The sequence below is a fragment of the Apaloderma vittatum genome, unplaced genomic scaffold, assembly GCF_000703405.1.
Source record: "Apaloderma vittatum isolate BGI_N311 unplaced genomic scaffold, ASM70340v1 scaffold11737, whole genome shotgun sequence".
Taxonomy (NCBI): Eukaryota; Metazoa; Chordata; class Aves; order Trogoniformes; family Trogonidae; genus Apaloderma; species Apaloderma vittatum.
Window position 1 is genome coordinate 2,645 of NW_009725715.1, and position 21,775 is coordinate 24,419.

The window sequence follows — 21,775 nt, forward strand, 5'->3', positions numbered from 1 at the left end:
AAAGGAAGAAAGATTTCTCTCTCAGATGTGTAGGTAGGTCTCAAATCTCTTGTTCCCTGACTCATCCTTTGCTGAAGGCACTGTATCAGGGCTCTCTCCTACTGCAGAGATGACAGTCAGAAAAGTGAATTTACATCTGATCATGTTCCAACAGGCAAGTACCATGTGAGTTCCATTTCCTCTAGGTCCTGGATGTGTTCAGCATGTGAGAGTGGGGAGGACAGAAGCTTTTATGACAAAAAAAATCATTCCCTGCACATGTGTCTGCTCCCAGGCTCCGTTCACTTGCACTCAGGTCTAACACTAGACTAACACACAGCATTTCCCATGTTGACCCGTCTGTCCCGGAAGGCAGATGTGTTAAAGGTGACACAGTCAAAAACCATCAGATCTGAGTATGGACAAACCCACTGCCCAGTCTCTGCTGCACCAGGCTGCCCTTGGGCTCCTGCAAGCAGCTGGACTGAACCTGCTTTAGGACAACAGCCCCTGCCCGTGTTACCCATTTGGGAAGCTTGTCACAGGACTACAGAGCATCTGTAGTGAGCAAATCCTAGTGAAGTCACCCCAACTGGATTGAGCAGCCAGCCTCTGCTGCTGCCTTGAGCTGGGAAGGAAGGAGGTGGTAGCCCATCACCTGCTCAGCACCAACCAAAGTCCAGAAGAAGAGAGAAAAGCTGCTGTGATGTAGAAGACATGGCACCCATGGTGCTGGGGAAGGAGGAGAAGGTCTGTGCCTCTCATGAGAAGGCTCTAGGACCCACGTGAAGGCCCCAGGCACCCAGGTTGAGCTCAGGAACTGGCAGTGCCTTTGCTGTATCTCTGACAGCAGGAACAGCTCGGCCCTGGGGCTTAGAACAGTTACGCATGCAGGGCTCCCGCACAGAGCGGAGAGCTGGAGTGGTGCTGGGTGAGCTACAGCACCCTCAGACACTGTCAGCATCTGCCCTGTGGTGCCCTGCAGGTCCTCGAGCGTGGCCTCCTCTCGGGCTGAAAGGGGAGAAAGTGCAGCTCCTGTCTTGGTGGCCCTGGGAGCACAGGACAGGAGGGTTTGGAGGGGGACGCCAGCTGCACCTCCATCGGAGCGCGGTGGCTTCTGAGCCTGTAGCGGGACAGCGGGAGAGGGGAGATGCTGCAAACCCAGCCCAGCAGCCGGTGCAGCCAGCGGCAGAGGTTTCCAGCACCAGCCGCAGCTCCTCGCAGGCATGTGGGATTTCTCGCAACTAACAGTGCCACCTCCCGGCAGTGACAAACCCCGCTCCTTCATGGGGACACCTTCCCGCAGCTTGCTCCACCGGACCCCCGTGCCACGACAAAGCTCAAAGGCATCTCCTTCCCTAGATGACATCCTCGCAGTTCGCCAAGGGAAAAGATCCTGCCGGGAGCTCCCCAACCCCGACGCATGGTTTACACACGTTACACGCCGGTGTCTGTGTGCCCAGAGGCCAAACGTCTTTTATTGGGCTGCTGAGTGTCCTGCAGCTGCTCTGCGAGGCTGGGTCGCCGTATGTGGGACTTGGGGCAGGCGCTGGAGCAGGGAAGGGAGGATTCAGTACCTGCATCCTACTGATGTTGGCAAAGGCTGTCAGTCCTTTCCTCAGCTACATTTCAAAGCAGATTCCACTCCTCTCCCAGCTGGTACAGACTAGGGGCAGTGGGAACAGTCACAAAGGTTGTCCATGTGCTCCCTGTAGAGCTGGGAGGTTCTTCTCCAGCGATGTGGCCAGCCACACACAAGAGAGATCTCATGAACGCTGCTGTGGAGTTGCCAGAGGATTAAAATTCAAGCTGAGGACATAATCGGGACATACCTCCTCAGAGGCAGCCAGCATGCTGAACTCAGGCATGGTGTGGGAGAATCAGAGTTGTTCTGGACATCACAGGGACGGGATGAAGCATGGAGACAGTTGATGTTCTTGAAGAGCACAAGAAGCACAGAGCCCAGCAGCTATACCCTTGAGAGTGGAGGTGCTGGACTGGTGAATCTGCAGAAGAAGAGATTGCTTTTGGGGTAGGGAGAGTGCAGCCTGCTGCCACCTCACCCCAGGCAATCATCCCTTCCTGAGGGATCAGGGGGAACACCCAGACTCCTGCAGCTCTGGAGATGACATCTCCATCCAACAGCCCTCTCCCATCCTCTCTCAGGCTTATCTCCCTGCACTTTCCCCAAACTGAGGCAAATCCTCACACTCCACCCTCAGCTCCAAATCTGCCTCCACACTGGTGGTCGTTCCCTCAACCTAACTAGATCCCACAACATCTTGGACTATGAAAGCTTTGCCCTCATTCTGCTGTCAGATGTTGTGCTGCCTGCACCTTGACCCCTTTTCCCAAGAAATCTTCCTTGTGCTGGGGTCTCCTGTGTTTGGGGGCAGCCTCTTCTGCCACTCATGGAGGGCCTTGCCTGAGCGCTGTGTGGTGGTCTCAGGCCCACAACGCTCTAGCGTTGCCATCTGTGGCTTAGGACAAGTCAAGAAGGGACAGAGGCTTTGGGAACAGATTCACCCTTTTGCACAGGCAGCCTCAGCATTCATCGGCAATGATCCAGCTAATCCATACGGTCTAGAAAATGGGCTTTGCATCAGCCTGACATATTAAGGACAGGTCCTGCCCCCCACCATGGCACAGATACACTCTGCTACCTTCGGGAAGAGCTTGGGGGCAGAGCAATGACCCTGGGCCGGGTTGTCAGCACCACCTCCCCACGGCTGGCTTCGATCAGGATGTTCTGCAGTGTGTTTTCCAGCACCAGCTCCACCAGGTTCCCTAAGGCCGGCTGCCTGGAAGGACAAAAGTACAAGCAGAGGACAGAAAGCAGATAAGGCAGGCTGCTTGCTGTGACTCCTCCCAGGACACATCAGGCACAGCAGTGGAGCACACACTGTTTCCTACAGTCTGAGGCCAATGAACCAAAGACTGGAGCAATGGTGTGCTGACCCTTCTCCCAGAACTGCCACCAGCTGGCATCAGGCCCTGACCTGGAATGGAGCTGGATGACTATGGTTTTGCTGGTTTCTCCCTCCAAGCTGTGCCGTAGTTAGTATTTGTGCATATGCTTGTGGCCTGCAGCAGTGTGCAAGGGAGTAGCCACAGCAAATGCAAGGTGATGAAATACTGCAGTGAAGATGAAAGGTAAGGTAAGCACCCATTACTCTCTGGTGTCTAATATGACCAGGATCATGCGGGCATAAAGCAGATTTCCCTTGTCCAGGGCTCGAACTTAAGATACAGCAAACCCGTACTCTTTACAAACCACACTTCAGAGGGGTTTGCTAGGCAGGCTGGCATTGATTTCCACCCAGAGCACACAGAACACCCAAGCAGAAATGGTGCACGGCAAAATGAGAAATGCGTTTGTGGCCAGGCAGTCTGCTGCCATAGCTGCTCTGCCTGTGCAGCTCTTGCCTTTTATGTGTGAGCTCTTCCTCACCTTTTCATCATCTCCTTCCACTCCCTCAACTGCTTATGGTGCAAAATCTCCCAAGACTCCAGCAAATCATTGTTGGGAGAGATTTTCTGCCTCATTTCATTCCTCTCTCGATCACTCTCAGGGTAAAAATCTGGCAAAGCAGAGACCCTGGAGGGGACTGTGGAGCACCGTCCCCTGCCCTGGAGCTCTGCTGATTCTGCACACCGGAACTGGGAGAAATAAGGAATGGGCTCGTCCAGGCTTCTTCTCACTGCATCATGGAACTGTGCGTCCTCCAGGAGGCCTCTGGGAGGAGGAAAACAAGGGATAAGTCCCAGTAACTCAGATATCTGTATGACCCCACAGGATCATTACAAGACAGCGCAGATCAGAGGAAAACTTTGACTGATGTCAATGCTGCGTCTGTCTCTTCTTGCTTTCTGAGGCTAGGGGAGGCAGCAAGAGCTAAGAAAATTACCTTTGCCTCCCGAGCACTGGTTCTGTACATTTCTGCAGCTGACAGACAAAACAGGTGAATCCCAGCGCAGCCGGTTCCCAGTATCACGGTGGGCAAAGCACTCTGGTTCTTGGGCAGTGACACCGTTCACTATGCAGGGATGGGCCCACGCCCCAGCTGGGGAGCCAGACCCTGCCTTTGCCTGTCACATCAGGACTCCTGAACTCCTAGTCCCTAAGGCAGCCTTTGGCAGGCTGGATCCCCTATTCTGGTGCAGCAAGAACGCACAGACTCCTCTGGGATCAGCAGAGGGTTGGCCATGCTGCACGCACTCCCCTGGAGGACAGGGGCTCCAAAGTGGGTGAGGGTGAAGGGACACGCACCTGATGACACATGTGAGTATATCAGTCACTACTTGCAACTCCTGTTTGGAAGCAGCAGCCAAGGACAGACATTTGGAGTTCATGTCCATCCTGTCTCTGTCCCTACTCCCATCCACAAACTTGCTCTCCAAGGGCAGGTCGCTGAGGGGGCAGGGAAAGAAAGAATTATTTCATCAGTGCCAGCACTACTGAACCAAACTGCCAAAGACCTACATCCCCTGGCTGAGCCAGGCAAGGGGAGAGCAGTGCAGTGAAGCAGGGGAGGAGTGGGAGCTGCTGCACTTGTGACAGCACCAGGGACACTGTCAAAGGGAGAAGCACTGAGCTGACAGCATCTCCCTTTTAAGGAAGGGAAACAGGTCATGTCAGCTAATGCTGGGGGAAAGCGAGGGAGCTCTTGCCTAACACTGAAGCACCAGAGAGCAGCAGAGCAGAGCTCCGAGTTCAGTGCATATCACAGCATAGGAAGCCCTGGAGCAGATGAAGATGCCAATCCGAAAAGTTGTATCTCTTACCGAGACAAAAAGTATTTGGGGAACTCTGAGCTGAAGTTGCTGCAAAAGTCTGTAATAGAGTAGGACCTGGCTGTCACACCAAGGTGTAAGAGGATGGGCTTGGGAGGCTCTGGTTTGACCCACATCCGGCTGGCTTCTTTGTCCAACAGCAGCCTCCTCTCAAAGTGTCCAGCTGGCAGATTGGGCATAGGATGGTTTTTAATAGGGGGTAGTGTCTGTTGGAAAGAAAAAAATGTCAGGTCACACATAGACTGGTGTAGGTGTGAGCACAGGCATTAGAACTGGAAAGCTCAGCAGACAGAGCCACCAGAGCCTGGACATGAGACAGTGCCACAATGATCTTGGCACTACAGCGTCACTATCAGGTGCAAGTGGCCACACTGGAAATCAAGTCCACTCCCTCCTCACTTCCTAGTGTGCCAACCCCAAGTGACAGCAGGGCTTCAGGGTTTCTCCAGGGCACTCCGGGCTGTTGTACTCTGATCCATCCCTGTGGAACTCTGGAAGATTATCCCTGCTGTTCTGAGCACACTGGAAGTGCTGTGGTGGAAATTGTCCCCTGAGCTCAGAAGGAAACCAGGAACTGACCCCAGCCACACCCCATGGGGCAGTTTAGGGTTGCATTGAGAGCAGTCAGTTTGGATGAAGTTCCTTAGGGCAGGAGAAGTCCAGAAGCCTGGGCCAGAAGGTACCACCCAGCTCTAGAGAAGACCTCAGACATCACGGGACTTCGATGACCTTTGAGCTATAGCTGTCCAACCTCTGGGAATGAGGCCAGAGGCCTTCACCGCTCCTGACACTAACACAGCAGATGATTACAAGCTCCAAACTGTCACCAGGAGCTAAAAACCTAGAGGACTAAATGAAATCGTTTGTACTTTCCCCCACCTGCCCTTATGTTCATCCCAGCCAATGCTTCAACACGCATCACTGATCGCACCTAACAGCACAGGGCAGGCAGACCAAGCTAGAGCTGCCCCGAGCTGATACCTTCACACAGGACAGTGCATGGCATGCCAAGGCACTCTTCAGGGTCCTAGGAGCACTGCTGCAGCCTTACTGTGGTGGCAGTCCTGAGATAACAAGCTATGTCTCCTAGCTGAGTCAATCTGCTCAGGCTCAGCCTCAGGTCAGCTCCCTCTAACCCTTCTGTGTCTTGGGTTATTTAGTCCTCCTCAAGCTCTGTCATTCCCGCAGCGCATCCTGCTGATCGCTGCAGACCCAAAGGGCCCTGGCAGGTCAGGAGAGCAGTCACTGGGACCTTGTCTCACATCTTGCACTGCTGCTGGAAAAGCTGTCTTTTCCAACAGTGCGCACGGTTGTGCAAACTTGAGGGGAAACAGAGATGAACCAGGCAAATCGAGCTTCAAGCTTTCTGCACACTTAAATCAAGGCAGCTCCTGCCTGCAGCTTTTCACAAGGCACAGAGCACAGCTCTCTCAGCGGTGAGGACAAAGTCTGCACCATGTCATGCCAGAGTCCTGCTGCTTTCGGTGGTGGCACAGAGTCCATTGTGGCCCTAGCGTGAAATCAGTGCAGGTGCTGACTGCCCTGTCCACGTGCATTTTCTCTGTGTATTCAAAACCCTTCACCCCTTCTCCAGTCACGGGTGCACATTTGTTTCCAATTTCACTTCCTGTTCACCTCAGCTGGAAAGTTACTGCCCACAGGACACAGCCAGACAGTCTGATGCTTGTGGCTCCTCCAAACAGTCTGTCTCCCAAAGCCTTGAAACTACAAATCCTGCTGTGCTCTCTGTCCAGGCTCCCACGCTGTGATATCCAGCATTTGCCTTTTTTCTAAAGCAGTCAGTTTGATTCTACTATGAGTGAGACAGGCCTGACGTACCTTGTATTTCCTGATCACAGCTGAGGATTCAGGAAGATTTTCTCTCTCAGCAGAATCTGATGATCTCTGAAAAGAAAAAAAAAAAAGAGAGAGAGAAATTGCCATGTAGGAAAGATACAAAACAGAACAAGACTCTGGGATTTTGTTTTATTTTGTCCCAGCCGAGAGTCAATGATCTCATCCTCCCATTCTTCACTCAGGTCACATTCTTACTGGTAGTTACACATCTCTCTCCAGTGTTTGTTCATGTTTAAAAATCCAACAATTTGTTTCCAGAGCCACTGGCTTTGTTTTTCCTAAGGCTTCTCATGCACTTCCAAATTTCAGATGATCATTAGCACTTCAGAGTTTGTAAGGTGATTCTTGGCTAGAAACCAAGATCTCATTTTCCACTATTCACAGAGCAGCTATGAGGCCTTGAGTAGATCAGAGCCTCATGTCCTCTTATCAGACTTGTCTAGATTTTCTTAAAGAATATTTCTTATTGACACTGGCTGCTGTTTCTGAGCCAAGCTAAACTGGTGTAATGTTCTGGCAGCACTTACCCCTGCAGATGATTTTGGCTTCTTCTTAGTCTCAAGGTCCTTCTCTGTGATGGTGAATTCCACAGCCTGCCGTTCCTTCTCCTTTTCCCACTTGTGCCGGTCCCTTTCATAACGAACCAGGGACTCCTGGATGTATACCTATGAAGCAAACCATGATTGGAGGGAGCAGGGCTAGAAACGAACGGCAAATAACACAGTCTCCAGCTGAAGTCCATACCTGTCACCAATTCCTCCCTTCCAGGAGGTCCCAGGCAGAAGCCCATTCCCTTCCCACATCTTCCAGTGGCAGGGAGGGGAGACAACAGTGCTGTTTTAAGACTTATACAGAGAAGACACAATCTTTTGCTGAAGAGTGTAGTCCACAGGGACATGACTGCAAGTCTGTGCTCTCCCTAACATTAAAGTAGCAAGGCTTGCTTTTCATAGATATTTCAGTTTCTGCCATGCACTGAAAGCCATTCCCATTCAAACTACGACTTCTAGTAGCTGGGTTCAACTCACAAAGCCACATGTTGCATGATTACACTTCACCTAGTGAGCCACATGGGCAGACTGATAAAGCATAGGAAGAGATGGAGCTCAGTATCCTCGGGAATGAGAAGTGCTGGCCAGCATCAAGCAGTAAAGAAGGTTTCCTTCAGCTGGAAGCAGCAGGCAGCAGACCACTGGGCCCAGCCATGTGAAAACTGCAGCGACATGCCCGGGTGACGGTAATATGCAGGTACCTCTTGGGTCTCACCTCACACACCAGATCTGTGATGAAGAAGGAAGCGCTCCCTGAAGGTTGCAGTGTGATGAAGCAGGGGATGCTCTCTCCAGGTTGCACAACTCCCGATTCTGGAGCAATCTGCAACATCTGGGGGGAAAAAAAAGCACAAACAAAACACAGAGGAGTTGTTTCACTGTCCTGGGACCTTCTTATGTGCCTTCTCTTTGCAGGAAGCATACGATTAGATAAGATGAGGATAAGATCGCACTCAGAGATTTGCGGTCAATGGCTCAATGTCCAAGTGGAGATCGGTGACAACTGGTGTCCCTCAGGGATCAGTACTGGGACCGCTACTATTTAACATCTTTGTTGGTGACACAGACAGTGGCATTGAGTGCACCCTCAGCAAGTTTGCTGATGACACGAAGTTGTGTGTTGCGGTCAACACGCTGCAGGGAAGGGATGCCATCCAGAGAGACCTTGACAGGCTTGAGAGGTGAGCCCAGGCCAACCTCATGAAGTTTAACAAGGCCAGGTGTAAGGTCCTGCACCGGGGTCGAGGCAATCCCAAGCACAGATACAGGCAATGAGTGAATTGAGAGCCGCCCTGGGGAGAAGGATTTGGGCATGTTGGCAGATGATAAGATCAACGTGAGCCAACAGCGTGCTCTTGTGGCCCAGAAAGCCAACCATACTGTGGGATGCACCAAGAGATGTGTGACCAGCAGGTCAAGGGAGGTCATTCTGCCCCTCTGCCCTTGTGAGACCCCACCTGGAATCTCCAACACAACCCCCAGAGCTGGAACCCCAACACAATAAAGACATGGAGCTGTTGGAGTGAGTCCAGAGGAGGGCTACCAAGACAGTCAGAGGGCTGGAGCACCTCTCCTACAAGGACAGACTGAGAGAGTTGGGCTGGCTCTGCCTAGAAAAGAGAAGGCTCTGGGGAGACCTTACAGGGGCCTTCCAGTATTTGACAGGGGCCTACAGGAAGGCCGAGGAGGGACTTTTTACAAGGGCCTGTAGTGACAGGACGATGGTTAATGGGTGGAAGCTGGAAGAGTGTAGGATTAGACTAGATGTAAGGAAAAAGGTTTTTACCCTGAGGGTGGTGAGGCACTGGAACAGGTTGCCCGAGGAAGCTGTGGCTGCTCCATCCCTGGAAGGGGTCAAGGCCAGGCTGGGTGGGGCCTTGAGCAACCTGAGCTTGGCAGATGCCCTTGCCATGGCAGGGGGTTGGAAGTCCCTTCCAACTCAAATCATTCTATGATCCTGTGATTATGGGAATTCTCACCATGCTCACGCACTTTCTTCTCAGAGGTATGTGGCACAAGAGAGATGCAGATGATATATTCAAAGACCATAGACTTTGCTGACAGACAGGGTCCTGAGGTTCATTATCATATCCTGTAGTTTCAGGTTCATGTATCCTCACTGAAATCTTCAGATTCCGCTGCTGAGTTCCTGTCTTTCCCCTGCTATCCTAAGCCTTGCCTTCACTTTTCTCTGCCCTTTCTTTTCATCAGCTAGCACAAAAGCCAATTCCCTAGGAGTGTTTCTGAGTGTCTGGTTGAAAACGGAGCTGTAAGGTCCTTTCACAACATGAAAGAGAATGTTAAGAAGGCTGTAGAGGAAAAAGGACTCACCCTCTTGTCTTTAGAGCTGCTCATCCGCCAGGCAAACACAACAGCCTTGCTCTCTGAGATACTGTTGAGAAAGACAAGTCGACTGGCTTTGGTGCGGTCTGGGATATTTCCAAAGCAAATACCGTGGTGTGACAAGTTGGCTGCCTGCAGGAAGCAAGGTGAAACCAGGAAGAACAGCAGGGAAGGAAGATGGGGTGTGGCCATTGGAGAAGGGCAGACACACAGTCATGCTTAAGTTATCCATCAATTCATAGATAATATTTGCCAGTTACCTTTACCATAACAATGTTCTCTTTTTTTTGCTAAGGTTACAGTGGGATTGAGGGAGCAATGAGCAGAACATAACACTGGTGCCATGTCAGAAGATCTCAGGAGCACAGAGGACCAGGAGCACCAAGATTCTCTCTTGCTCTATCTCACGGCAAATGAGCCCTCCTGTAACACAGGCTGCTGCTGGATGGGGTCACTTGCATATTTCAGTCTCTTTCACACATTTCTGGCCTGATCATATTGCTCATATCTACATACCTGGACTTACCTGTCCAGGCAGAGTTAGCTTGGTAGAACCTGGAAAGACTGAAGGAGACGGAACATTACTGGACGTGGCAGTCTCTTCTACAGCATTTGGATCGTAGCCTACTCCCTGGAAGGTGATTAGAGCTGATTCACCCCTCAGGATGTAGATAGGAACATCAACCTGCCTTGGACAAGATAAGAGTTTTAAGCCAAGAGTCATACTTGGCAGAGATATGCAGTAAGCTACTATACTTGCTAAAGAACTGTTCTAAATACACCACATGCGTGGATGAAGAGAAGTCCAGTCTCTTTTGGTCTTTCAGGCCTTTGCATTCCCTGCTAACCCAGGAAATTTGGCTGAGTAGTCAATTAGCCAGTTACTGTATGAGATAGGCAGGTATTCCCTCTCAGAGCAAAAGTTGGAGTTTTAAAATTAAATTATTTTTGCATCCACCATAGAGTGGTTCTTTGGTGGAAGTTATTGGAGGTCAACAGTGAATGACAACTCGTATGAGATGGGCAGGTATTCCCTCTCAGAGCAAAAGTGGGAGTTTTAAAATTAAATTTCTTTATTTTTGCATCCACCATAGAGTGGTTCTTTGGTGGAAGTTATTGGAGGTCAACAGTGAATGACAACTCTGATCAGATACTGTTTATATCCCCAGTCACTATTTTATCCTTGAAAAATACATATTGACATGACTCTGGTGGTGGAAAAAATGTGTTCCTTGGGAAGAACAAATTTATGAGACAACAATTTGGCTACTCCATTTCCTGACCAGCCCAGTGACTCATCTGCTTTCAAGACACTTTGCTTCTTGGAAGAATGGAGCTCAATTCAGCTGTAGCATGACAAGGACCAGTTAAGAGATCTAAAGAATTTTAGGCACACAGCAACCAAAAGAAACTGTTTCTGGCAGTCATGAGGAGGGTCTTACCAAATACGTTGTAGCCTCTAGCGGTGAGAAGATCCACTCAATATGACCTGTTGTGCCAGGGGGAATTTCTCCTCTGGGAGTTAGGCAGACAAACACAGGATGCCCAAAATTCTCCTCCTGGATTCTTACAATGCCATCCAGCTGAACTTCAAACGTCACAGGAACAGCACCACCGTTGTAGAGTTCATAAATCTGAAGTGAGTCAGAGAGAGCAGTGCTGCTTATAACATGCTCAAGTTAAACTAGTTAACACTTCCCCAAAGGGCTCTGATAAGCATTAATAATTAATTAGTCAGCTTGTCTCCTAAGAATTAGGAGACCTCATAGTGTCAGGATTTATCACTGAGGCTCTGATAGGAGACTGTGCTGAAGGTTTATCACTGCACATGTACACTGATAACCACAGTGCTTCTCCTAGTGGTTCCCTGCAAATTCAGTCTAGGAGAAAATTAATACAAATTAGCTAAAAGGATCAGTGCAAAGCGGATTACTTGAAATGCACAAAACACTTGTATTAAAAGTGATCTTAATTCAATTCAGACTTGTTCACTTCCCAAGTAAATTAGGCAGAACAAAATCAAAGCTGCCTTTTCTGCTGAAGAATTGTTAAATGAAGTTTAATTAATTTACTGAAATACTAATTAGGATTTATTTCCAGAGTGCTTGGAGCAGTTAGACAAGTTTTCACTCAGACCCAGTGCAAGGGAATAGAGGGACAGCTCAGCAGACCTCATAAACATTCCGGCTAAAGTGAATGCCAAATCTTATCAAACTGGAGACAGTGAGAGGTACTTTCCCTGCTGCCATCCCAGCAGCCATTTCCATAGTCTCTGTTTTGCTGGGATGCTCTGCCATGGAGGCTGTTCTGTTTCCTCAGAAATTCCTCACACACTGCTTATCTTTGGGACACAGTAACACTGGCTTGTTCCCTCTGCTCACTGCTGGGCCCCAGGGTGCTCACCTGTGTGGGAGGGTGGGAGGTCCCGATGGCAACGGGTGTGAAGACGTGTTTAGTGGATGTAAAATGAACATACGGCTGGTCCTTTTCCAGCGTCACACCACTGAAGTTCAGCTGCAGGACAAAGAAATGCAGTCACTTTCTCACAGCAACCTGGCCCCATCACTACTAACCAAACAAGGACTTTGAAGGACCTTTCAAGCTGAGGGCAACCCAGTTGCGGATTTAAGTTGGTAATACCAGGACAGCGTGTCCCAAGAAAAAAAAGAAAGGAAATGGAGACCCTACTCAGCTTTTGGCTCTTCCCTGAAAGGTTTGCATCTTGTTTCAGAGAGAAAGTACTTTTTTCTCTGCTATGTCAGCACTGGCCTTAGTGCTTCTTTTTGTGAGTATATGGTAGAAATTCTTCATGAATGAAAGTGTATGGACTGTACATAGGAAAGTGTGCAGCTGTGAAAGTAAACACTTTGGAAAGACCAGATTTTGGTAAGTATGGCCTCTTCTTGAAAAGAATCATCTGGATATCCTCACTCTGGAGGACATTCTGCTCCAAGAATGTGTTTTCAGTCCAAAATCTGCCAGCTAAATTTTAAATGATCAAGTAATGATCAACAGTATCCTGCTAACAAATCATCCATCAGGCACTTCAAACAAAACAGGGAGTCATGATGCACGATTTTCTGCAGGATCGCCCCAAAGCACCCCTGAGTTGTCTCCCTAGAGACAGAGTGAGGCCCAAAGGGAGCCAAGTTGCTACAATTCGCTTTTAACTAAGCCTACAGCATGGATTTTTTTCAAGTGCATAAGCAGAAGATGGAGAAGATGTTTGTAATGGCAGGTGGATGCCTTGGGCAGACACCTGCAGGAGATAGCGTATCACCTGCTTAAACAAGAGCGGAGAATGCTGATTCCTCCAAACTAACCTATTCTAGTTCAGCTCCATAAGCAAAGGGAGAAAGGAGAAATACATTGCTAACACGGCTCTAAAACAGGATCTTTCAAAGCATTGCATGAGCATTCAGTCTCCTGAGGGCCTCAGCAAGCCAGATGAAATGCAAATAGGAGGAAGACAAGAGAAGACACTTTCAAATCGCAAGGGAAAAAGAGACAGGAACCTTCCTGAGCTTTAGGAGTGAAACACCCATATATATTACTCCAGCTTGGATTCCACCAGACCACAACTGTCATCACTTTCCATAGATACAGGATGTGACAACTGGAGGACTATCATTTAAAAGGTGACAAATGGAAAAAAGTGAAGACCTGCTGCAATCAGTTCTCCCTCCAGAGGGTACAAATGTCATCCCACAGTGATGACTTAGAGCATGAGCGGACAAGGATGCTAGATTCCCCAGGGAAAAGAGCTGCCTGGAGAACACCTGCTGCAGGTGACAACATCTCAGAGTACCTAATTAGCAGACATGAAGTGAAGTACAAACGCTCCCAGTTTATGGATCCTGTGTGCTTGGGGATTCTCCCTGGGTCCAGCCCTTCTCTCCAGTGAATTCTGGGAACCAGTTTACCTCATCCTGCAACACCTGCAGCCAGCTGGGTTTTTTCCTTCTAAAACTGCTGAGGGCTGCAGATTCTGTCTGGCCAAACAATCCTGAGGCTCTGAGAACAACATCACAGCTGCACTCCTACAGGCAGGCAGGCCATGGAGATGAGGCAAAGGACAACCTCTGAGATCGTGAGGCAGTGGGAGACCCTGTTTCCCTCCTGCACAAGGAACTGAGTAACACACAAGTCCCAGAGAAGTTTCAATGCTGCAGCCAGAAGAAATTGCCAGCGGGAAATCAGTTTGAGTCCTTCAGAGCACCTATAAATGCAGTCATTGCAGGACTGAAAGTTCGTCATGGAGTGGGGAAGGAGAGGGAGCTCCTCCAGAAGATGAAGCAGACAGGCTCTGTTGGGGAAGCTGAGGAGTGGGAGGTCAAAATCTGTCCACAGGGGTAGAGCCATCATAGAGGTGAATTTGCACCCACCCCAAAAAATCAAGCATTGCCTTGCAGCTGGCTAACATCACTGCTCCAAAGCCAGGAAATCTGGAGTTTGACAGAATGACCAAGCAATACCACAGCCTGATGGTCTCCACCTCTGCTTGTTGTTGCTTTCTCAAATCTCCAAAGCTCAGCTTTTGGGTTGGTATTTGCTTCCCTGAAGGATAGCATATGTTCTGCACATTTCACCAGATTCCCAGGTGGGGATCTGCTCAATCCTGGCATCTGAGCACGCTTAAGGCAGTCTCTGCCATGGAGGCTGGCAGCTCTGTCCACGCCACGACTGAAAGGAGGGACGCTGTGTTCAGCTCCTCGACTGCCCTTTCTGCAGAAGGAGCAGCCTTTTTCACTCCTGCTTTCAGATATTGGCAGCTCAGTACCGACACTGGCCATCCCTGCAGGATTTGTCCCTGCCCATAGGGAGAGGGGGTTGGAACTAGATGATCTTTAAGGTGCATTCCAACTCAAGCCTTTCTATGATTCTATGATTGGCCTCTGCAGCTCCTATTGCAAGACCTTCAACGCATCCAGGGATCTTTTATCATCCCCAGGGCCTCTCATGCTTTTTCAGCCCCTTCTGCAGTGACAGCAGGAGGTATGGTGGTGACCATCAAAGCTACTGGCTATGTGGCAAGAAATTCTGTGTGCCCTGTAGGCTTCTGGTACTCTAAAGCCTACTCCCTCACTAGCCAGCTGGTGAAATGCTCGTATCCACTCTCAGGATTGTGCCAGGCAGGCAGAGCACAGGGAGCCTGTCCAAGGGCTTTGAGGGAAGGCACAGTTAAGCCACTGTTTGAACAGCTTGGTCAAAGGGTTGGATTTTCAGCTGACAACAGTCCTGAAAGAAAAGAAAAATAAAAGAGATGTGTGAATACAATGGTCTCATAGGAAACTTCAGAGACAGACAGGAAGGCTCAGCCGGGCATAAGCTGTGCCCGGCAGAGCACAAGGTGACTTTGACTCTAACTGACAGTTTGAGAGTGGCAGATAGAGAGAAATTAGTTCCAAGCCTGAGGAAATGCTCGGGAAAAACACACCGCAGATGAGCTCCGGGATGCTTTAGCAAACAGTAAAGCAGGAAGAATGAGTAGGAAGCTCCTCCATCATTGGCAGAATGGATAAGTGGGTGGATGAAGACATCCGAGCTGCAGCAGGAACAGCTAACCAGGAATGCAGGGAGTACCTTCTGGGCCTGGGGAAGCAGCTGCCTCCGTATCTCCAGAGCTGGAGGATGTTCTGCCACCCTGTGCCAGCATGTGTCTCTCCAAACTTCAGCCAGTGCAGGTGGTACTTTTGGAGAAAAGCACATTCCAGGGCATTTTGAAGAGTGTAGAGAGCTGATGAGAAGGAGACATTCAAGAAAGCTGCATATGACAGAAGGCTGCAGATCTGAACTCCAGAATCACTGCATAGAAGAATTCAGGGTGAAGCAGATGGAACGAGGGGGAGCAAGTACAGAAATCCTGTCCATGAGTTACAAGTGAGTGTGGAGAGCAACTGTTTCGGACTTAGGAGTGACTTGAAGGAGGAAGCAATTCTGCACTAACACCACAAAAAAATACAAAGGTTAATAATAAACAAAGAAATACATAAATAGAAATAATAATCCTCTTGCTGGGGAAGCCAGCAGATGCTACACCCAAGGGCCATTTTGCCAGTGCACTGCCACTTCACACAAGTGATGCAAATGCAAATTTATCAGGATGTTGGGTTTATGTCTCTGCTCAGCCCTGTGTTACTGCCTGGCCAGCATGGATTCCAGGGGAAGATCACAGATCCCTGCATGCCACGCAGCTTCTGGGGAAAGCATCTTTTAATTCAAGTCCTACCTGCTGCTGTTCTGCAAAAAGAAGCAAGAGACACCTGCTGTCTTACCAGAATCTCACGGCCATAGGAAACCTTAGTTATCCGTGCCAATGAAATCATGTCTGGCAGCGCAAGAGCAGAGAGAGGAAAACATTAGAACCTTGTGCCCAGGGTGACAAAATCAGGGTCACACAGTACATTAGAGACAATTCACTTCCCAGCTAAAGAGTCACTGTTGCGTAAGGGCCACTGAGAGAGGGAGGGGAACAGTTGTGTTTGGGTAGGAATAAGTGATGCAATGTTGTTTTTAGTCATATGCCAATTTAGGGAACCAAGTTTCTAGGCCAACTCCATTTGAAATGCCAGTGCTCCTCACTTCAGGTCTGCTGTGAAAGGGGAGGTGTTCAGCTTTCTTCATACTCACTACAGGCACACAAGGATAGCAGCTATAATACATGACAAAAATAAGAATATCACAGCATAGTCTAAACCACGGGAAGTGCAGCATCCCCAGCTGCCAGGCCAAGGCAGGTCAGTGTCCCCAGCACATCACGCTAAATGCCTCTTGCACCGCAGTGTTAAAGCACATTAAAAACATACCCCTGAGGAAGACAAGTTTTATGGGGCTCAGAAACTGGACATATTCATGTACTTTTTACTTGCCTAATCTCCACTGGGCGAGGGGCATGTGAAGATAAAGGATTAATGAAAACACAGTCCCCTACTGATGGCAGGTGCTGTTCCAGAATGCAGCATAAGACTGAAGTATATATTAGTTGTCATCACCTGTGTGAGAGCTGGATGGATTCCTCCTGTCCTGGAAGAAGTTTCCCTGACTTTGGGGAGACACTGAAGAGCTGGTTATCCTGAATTCTCATCTGCTGCAGCTCAAGGGAGCTAAAGTCAGCATCCTCTGCCCAGTGCTCCATGTTCATCTTCTGATCAGAAGGAAACAGGAAGGCCCTAGGGAATCAGTCAGCTGGTCAGCAACAGGGACGCACAACTTCTCCAGGTTCATAGTCTGCCTGTTCAGGCTGGGGCCAGGCTTAGCCCAGCTGGAAGACACATCACATTTCATCAGGTCTGATCTGCAGAACTCTGCCATTCCTTGCTTTGCTTCCCCACCCAGACCCACCACCAGATCTCAGCTGCAGCTCCTCAGCACAAGCCGCACCTACAAAATCCACCCTACTAATTTGCAAACATTTCATGGCCCGTGTGAGCATCTCCATATCCCCAGAGAGATCTCAGAGAGAAGGTTGAGATTCAGCAAGCACCACTTACCACTCCACAGGCACCACGCCCTTGTTCGCCAGCAGGAGCACCACAAGGGCAGGCTCTGAGCCTATTGGCGCAGCCCCAAAGTTAAAATCCAGCAGGAGAGGGGTGTACACTGGAGGGATCAAGCATGTGCTGGTCACAGGAGAGAAAGAAGATATTAAACTGAGACAGGAAGAAGAGTTGGCACGGCATGATGGGGAATAGATCATTCTATACTGCCTATCTTCCTTATAATTCTTCTCTGACTGTATTTTCTTGGCCCTTTTGGGAGAAAGGACACTGGGCATAAGGTAGGCCTTCTGACTTTCTCCAAAAATCTTTAATATATGCTGAGTGGGAGTGAGTGGTGTAAGAGAATCCTGCTTAGCTGAGGCCTCTTTTTGGCTCCCCAGTACTGGGAAATCACTGATATACTGTAGCAGGTCCAGTGGAGGGCCACAAAGTGGCTGAGGGCTGGAGCACATTACTTACAAGGAGCAACTAAGAGATCTGGGTTTCTTCAGGCTTATGAAGCAAGGGCTCAGGGATGGCAACTGCACAAGTTGCAGCGCAAGATATCCTGATCAGATACTAGGAAAAAAAGGGTTTTACCATGAAAGTGATCAAACACTGGAATTAGGTGCTCAGACAAACTGTGGTTTCTTCAACCTTGGAAATACTCAGGTTTGATCAAGGCCCTGAGCAACATGATCTAGTTGTTCCTGATTTGAGCTAGGAGTTGGGCCAGAGACTTTGAGAGGTCCCTTGCAATGAAACTATTCGTTTCTGTGGTTCCTCTCTAGGGAGGGTAAGAAAAGAAGCAGAGGTGAGCAACTGCCTACAGGGGCTAGGATGAAGTAACATCACACAAGCCAACAGCCGCAGCACCTCCGTCAGGCTCATGCAAGAGACTGACAGATCCTCTGAGCCATCTCCTTGTCTCACCTGTGCCTCGTGGGAACTCTGTAGGTGAGCTCACTGGGAGTTGGGTCTCCCTCCAAGTATTCATTCAGTGTGTCCAAGGAAAAGAGTTTCCAGAGGTACAACTTGCTGATACTGCTGGCACTGCCTGCTGACAACGCATAAAGCTGGGTAGACGCCTGTTGCTATGATGCGGCAGAGGGGCTGCTGCTCCTCTTTTTTGCTCACAAGATCTGTAGTTTAGGAGAGAAAGAAACACCAAGAAGCAGTCACACACCATTAAGGGGCAGCTGTCTGGGACAGCAAAAGGGAGGGAGGCCCTACTCAGACCAAAGAAAGACCAGGTCTTGCACAGTCTTTTCTCTGGCAGCTTCTGAAAATCTGTAAACTATTGACTTCTAGTTGTACCTTGCCTTCTGCATTTAGAAGTCACCAAAAGACTATAAATGTCTTGCTTTTAAGCAGTGCATTTGCACAGTTTAGTTTTGCAGTATGAAAACTTCCTTTTTTGATTTAAGCCTACAACCTAAATGTTTTACTAAATGCCCCTTGTTTTCACACTGAAAAATTACAAACAGTTGTTTACATCTTGTCTTCTCCATAGCATGGCATGAATGGCTTTTCTATTCTCCACTTTCCAAGCTGGAAACTCCTTGTCTAACTAGTGTCTTCTTGTACAAATACTGTTCCACACCTCCGAATATTCCTGTTGCCCCCCTCCATGCCTTTTCTAGTTCAGCTGCATTCTTTCTCTCATAGGGACCAATTCAGATCTGCAAAAAGGACACCAGCTGCATGGAGCTGGTTGCATGAAGTTCTCACGACACATTGTAAAAGGCCATGATCACACAGAGGAGCAGGAAAATTTGTGAATACAGCAGGATGAAATGTGGAGCTCTCCCTATCTGTGTCTCACGGCTCAATCAGAGTGAAAAGGAGGCAGCAGACAGGGTCTGGCTCTGGTGAATTGCTCAGCACAGGGTTTTCTTCAGGCAGGACTCATACACTGGGAACTCTGCCGCTCAGCCTGTTATGGCACAGTCTACCTGGCTAGGAGGGAATGATTTTCTCAAAATACGTATCTGTCACCTGTGGGGATGCAAATAGCATATCTGATCGACCAGGTGTAATGGAGACGACGAGCTGGTTTGACTGTTACTCGAACACAAGCTTTTGACCTTGCGGGGATTGTCCCTCTGGAGTGTTCCAGCTCTAGAGCTGTAGGAGAAAAGCAATGGTATGAGCTCTTGGCATCACTGATCTCTTACAGCACATGCATGTTCAGCACAGGGCTCACAGCTCCCTAAGCCTGCCTGCACTCAAGTCACTGCCCGCCCCGTGCCTAATCGTTAAGACCAGTTTCAGGCGTTGAAGTAGGAATTCCCAGACTACAACTGCAGGCAGCTCATTGGGAGTACCCAGCCTGCCTTTGGCCAGCAAAGAACAGGGAAATTTCCTACAGGAGGTCCTCTAGAAAGGCAGCTAAGGGTTGCACTCCCAGGTCTTCTGGGAAGGTTCTTTAACTAACTCTCTTCTCTGCTGGGAAATACACTGATTTGGATCTTGAAATAAGATGTGATATTCTCATCACATCTTATTTCAAGGTCCAAACTGGTCTAACTTCAATTCTCAGGATCTGAGTTATGCTTTTCTCAGCAAGATAGAAGAGTCACCTGTAGCAACTCCCTAAGCAAAGCAGCAGATGCCTTAAAGCACTCAAGAGAATCAATGCAAGCTAGCCAGCAAGCAGCCCAACCTCTAAGTTCATGCTAGAACAATTCTGCAGAAAAGAGGGAAAGGCCAAGGCTCCATCCCATGTTGATTCCCTTACAGTACCCAGCGGGTCGTTGCAGACTTCCTTGGGGTCACAAGGCCCAGTGATCTCTTGTTCCACGCTGAGGGTGTACTTCAGAGAACAGACCCCATCATTTAGCAGTACAAGGCTGCAGCTTTGCAGATCACCAACTAGAATATTTCCAAGGTCCAAGTGCTCCTTTTGTGCCTGGAATTCAAACCCATCATGCAAAGGTCACTATTACACACCAAGCATAGCTGTTGAGTGTAGCCACCACTTACCTCACCACATGCTGATCCCTTGGCACGCACAGTGCAATGCAAAGGGCTCCCTACTTTGTGTGTGACCTGTCATTCCCTGGGAGATGTCAAAACAGGGCTGAAAGGGGTTAAATTCTTCTTTCAGAAGTCCTCTCCTACTTTGATTTGGGCTGTTGCCTAGGTAGAATGCAGCACATTCGGGGCTGTGAGGACACTAATTGGCCAGTTGTACCTGGAACAAGTCTGCTGGTCCCTCCATGACTGCATTAGAAGTCCCCCTCTGTTTTGGCTAGTCATCCACTGGCATGGGATTTATAGTGACTAAACTACCCAGATATCCAGCAGCTGAATACCAGGCAATAACTTACAAATTATTATTTTGTTTAGCTCTGGTTCTTTGGGAAACCTGCCTGAAAATCAAGGTGCCTGCACAGATCTGCAGATAACAGGAAGAAAGCCAGACAAACATGTACTGGCCACACCACTTGAACAGCCGGGTCCATTACACTCAAAAATTGGGTTGGCAGGAGAACAAATGAGAGGAGAGAGCTGGGAGTCCCAAGGAGCCAAATGGCTTGCTCGGTTCAGTCTGACCCTAGAAGATTTGGCCAGGTCACATTTGAACTGACAGGACACTTAAATCATGTTCCCAGAAGCAGCTCTGTCACCTCCACTGAGAGCAATGTTTGGGAATTTTCCTGTAAATCCCTTTTGGTTGCCTCTAGTACAGACTGTGCAACAAGGTGAAGGCCAAGACCTCCATCCCACCCTAGTATCCCTCCTACTACCCAGTGGGCCCCAGTTCCTTACCTGGATGGTGCCCAGCGCCCCCTCTCCAACAATCCGCAAGGCATAATGGACACTTTTAGGTGACACGAGGTCTGGGCTTTTCCTCCTCACAAACACTGTAGCATGTAGCAGATACTTGGTCTCCTTGGTAGGAGTAAAAGTCCACATCTGAGCCTGACATCACAAGAGGGATGGGAGCTGCAGAGCAGAGCCAAACCTATACACCGAACGGTTACATTCACTGCACAGCCTCTTTCACCATTACAGCTAAACCAGTCCTCTACAGACAACTCTGGCGACACTCTCACTCCAACCCTGCACCATCTCTGCCTGTGTCAAAGGTTCATATTGGGAACGCACATTCAGATATCAAAGCCAGGCTCTGAAGATAAGCTCATCCTCATTACTCTCAGAAAGCACTCAGGGAAAACCGTAGAACCTGAATTTACAGGTGGGAGAACAGAAGAACATCATGCTCTCATTTGTCCTCCATCCATTAACATCTCCTGATGAGAAAGCTGATGTTGCCCAGTCCCACCCAGCGTATCATTGTCTAGTGCATGTTTAAGACCTATTTGGTCCTGTAGTCAAGCAGGATGTCATCGAGTTTGGGCAAATCCATGCCAGCATGACTGCAGATGCCGGCTAGCAACCTAAGCTAAGACACTGGTATTCTCCAAATATGGCATTAACGATCAGTGATTGGCAGCTTTCACATTTCTGCTCTGAACACTCCACAGCTGTAGTGTAGAGAGCAAAATACAGCTTTAGTAGACCTTGAACTTACCATGGCTTCATAGGACTGGAGGACCCCTGTAGAGGGGCTGACAGACAGGATCTTGCTGTCAGACTGATGGATCTTCCATGTGAAAATCATGGGCAGCCTTGTGCAATTTTTTATGGTATACATTTGTGTAGATGAGTTCCCTATACAGACAGGCTTGAAGTATAGATTTCCTTCACCTTCTAAGAGCAAACAAAGGGACTCCCCACAACTCCAGAGAGCAATCTCCTGTGGAA

The 21,775-nt window shown here is 49.0% G+C and overlaps 1 protein-coding gene across 1 annotated transcript in view; it reads right to left on the reverse strand.

Annotated features, from left to right (window-relative positions):
* Nucleotides 1-1,954: 1,954 nt before the first annotated feature.
* Nucleotides 1,955-21,775, reverse strand: part of CCDC108 (coiled-coil domain containing 108) — a gene marked incomplete at its 3' end in the record, with an annotated part of 31,730 nt that continues 11,909 nt past the window's right edge. Inside the window, 22 exon segments of the mRNA XM_009873011.1 lie at nucleotides 1,955-1,985; nucleotides 2,643-2,780; nucleotides 3,431-3,715; nucleotides 4,250-4,390; nucleotides 4,765-4,979; nucleotides 6,613-6,678; nucleotides 7,158-7,295; nucleotides 7,897-8,013; nucleotides 9,513-9,656; nucleotides 10,051-10,209; nucleotides 10,967-11,158; nucleotides 11,928-12,038; nucleotides 15,800-15,827; nucleotides 15,829-15,852; nucleotides 16,517-16,693; nucleotides 17,015-17,143; nucleotides 17,936-18,064; nucleotides 18,066-18,144; nucleotides 19,001-19,129; nucleotides 19,748-19,913; nucleotides 20,777-20,929; nucleotides 21,543-21,764. Of these exon segments, the coding sequence (XP_009871313.1) occupies nucleotides 1,955-1,985; nucleotides 2,643-2,780; nucleotides 3,431-3,715; nucleotides 4,250-4,390; nucleotides 4,765-4,979; nucleotides 6,613-6,678; nucleotides 7,158-7,295; nucleotides 7,897-8,013; nucleotides 9,513-9,656; nucleotides 10,051-10,209; nucleotides 10,967-11,158; nucleotides 11,928-12,038; nucleotides 15,800-15,827; nucleotides 15,829-15,852; nucleotides 16,517-16,693; nucleotides 17,015-17,143; nucleotides 17,936-18,064; nucleotides 18,066-18,144; nucleotides 19,001-19,129; nucleotides 19,748-19,913; nucleotides 20,777-20,929; nucleotides 21,543-21,764 (2,973 nt within the window).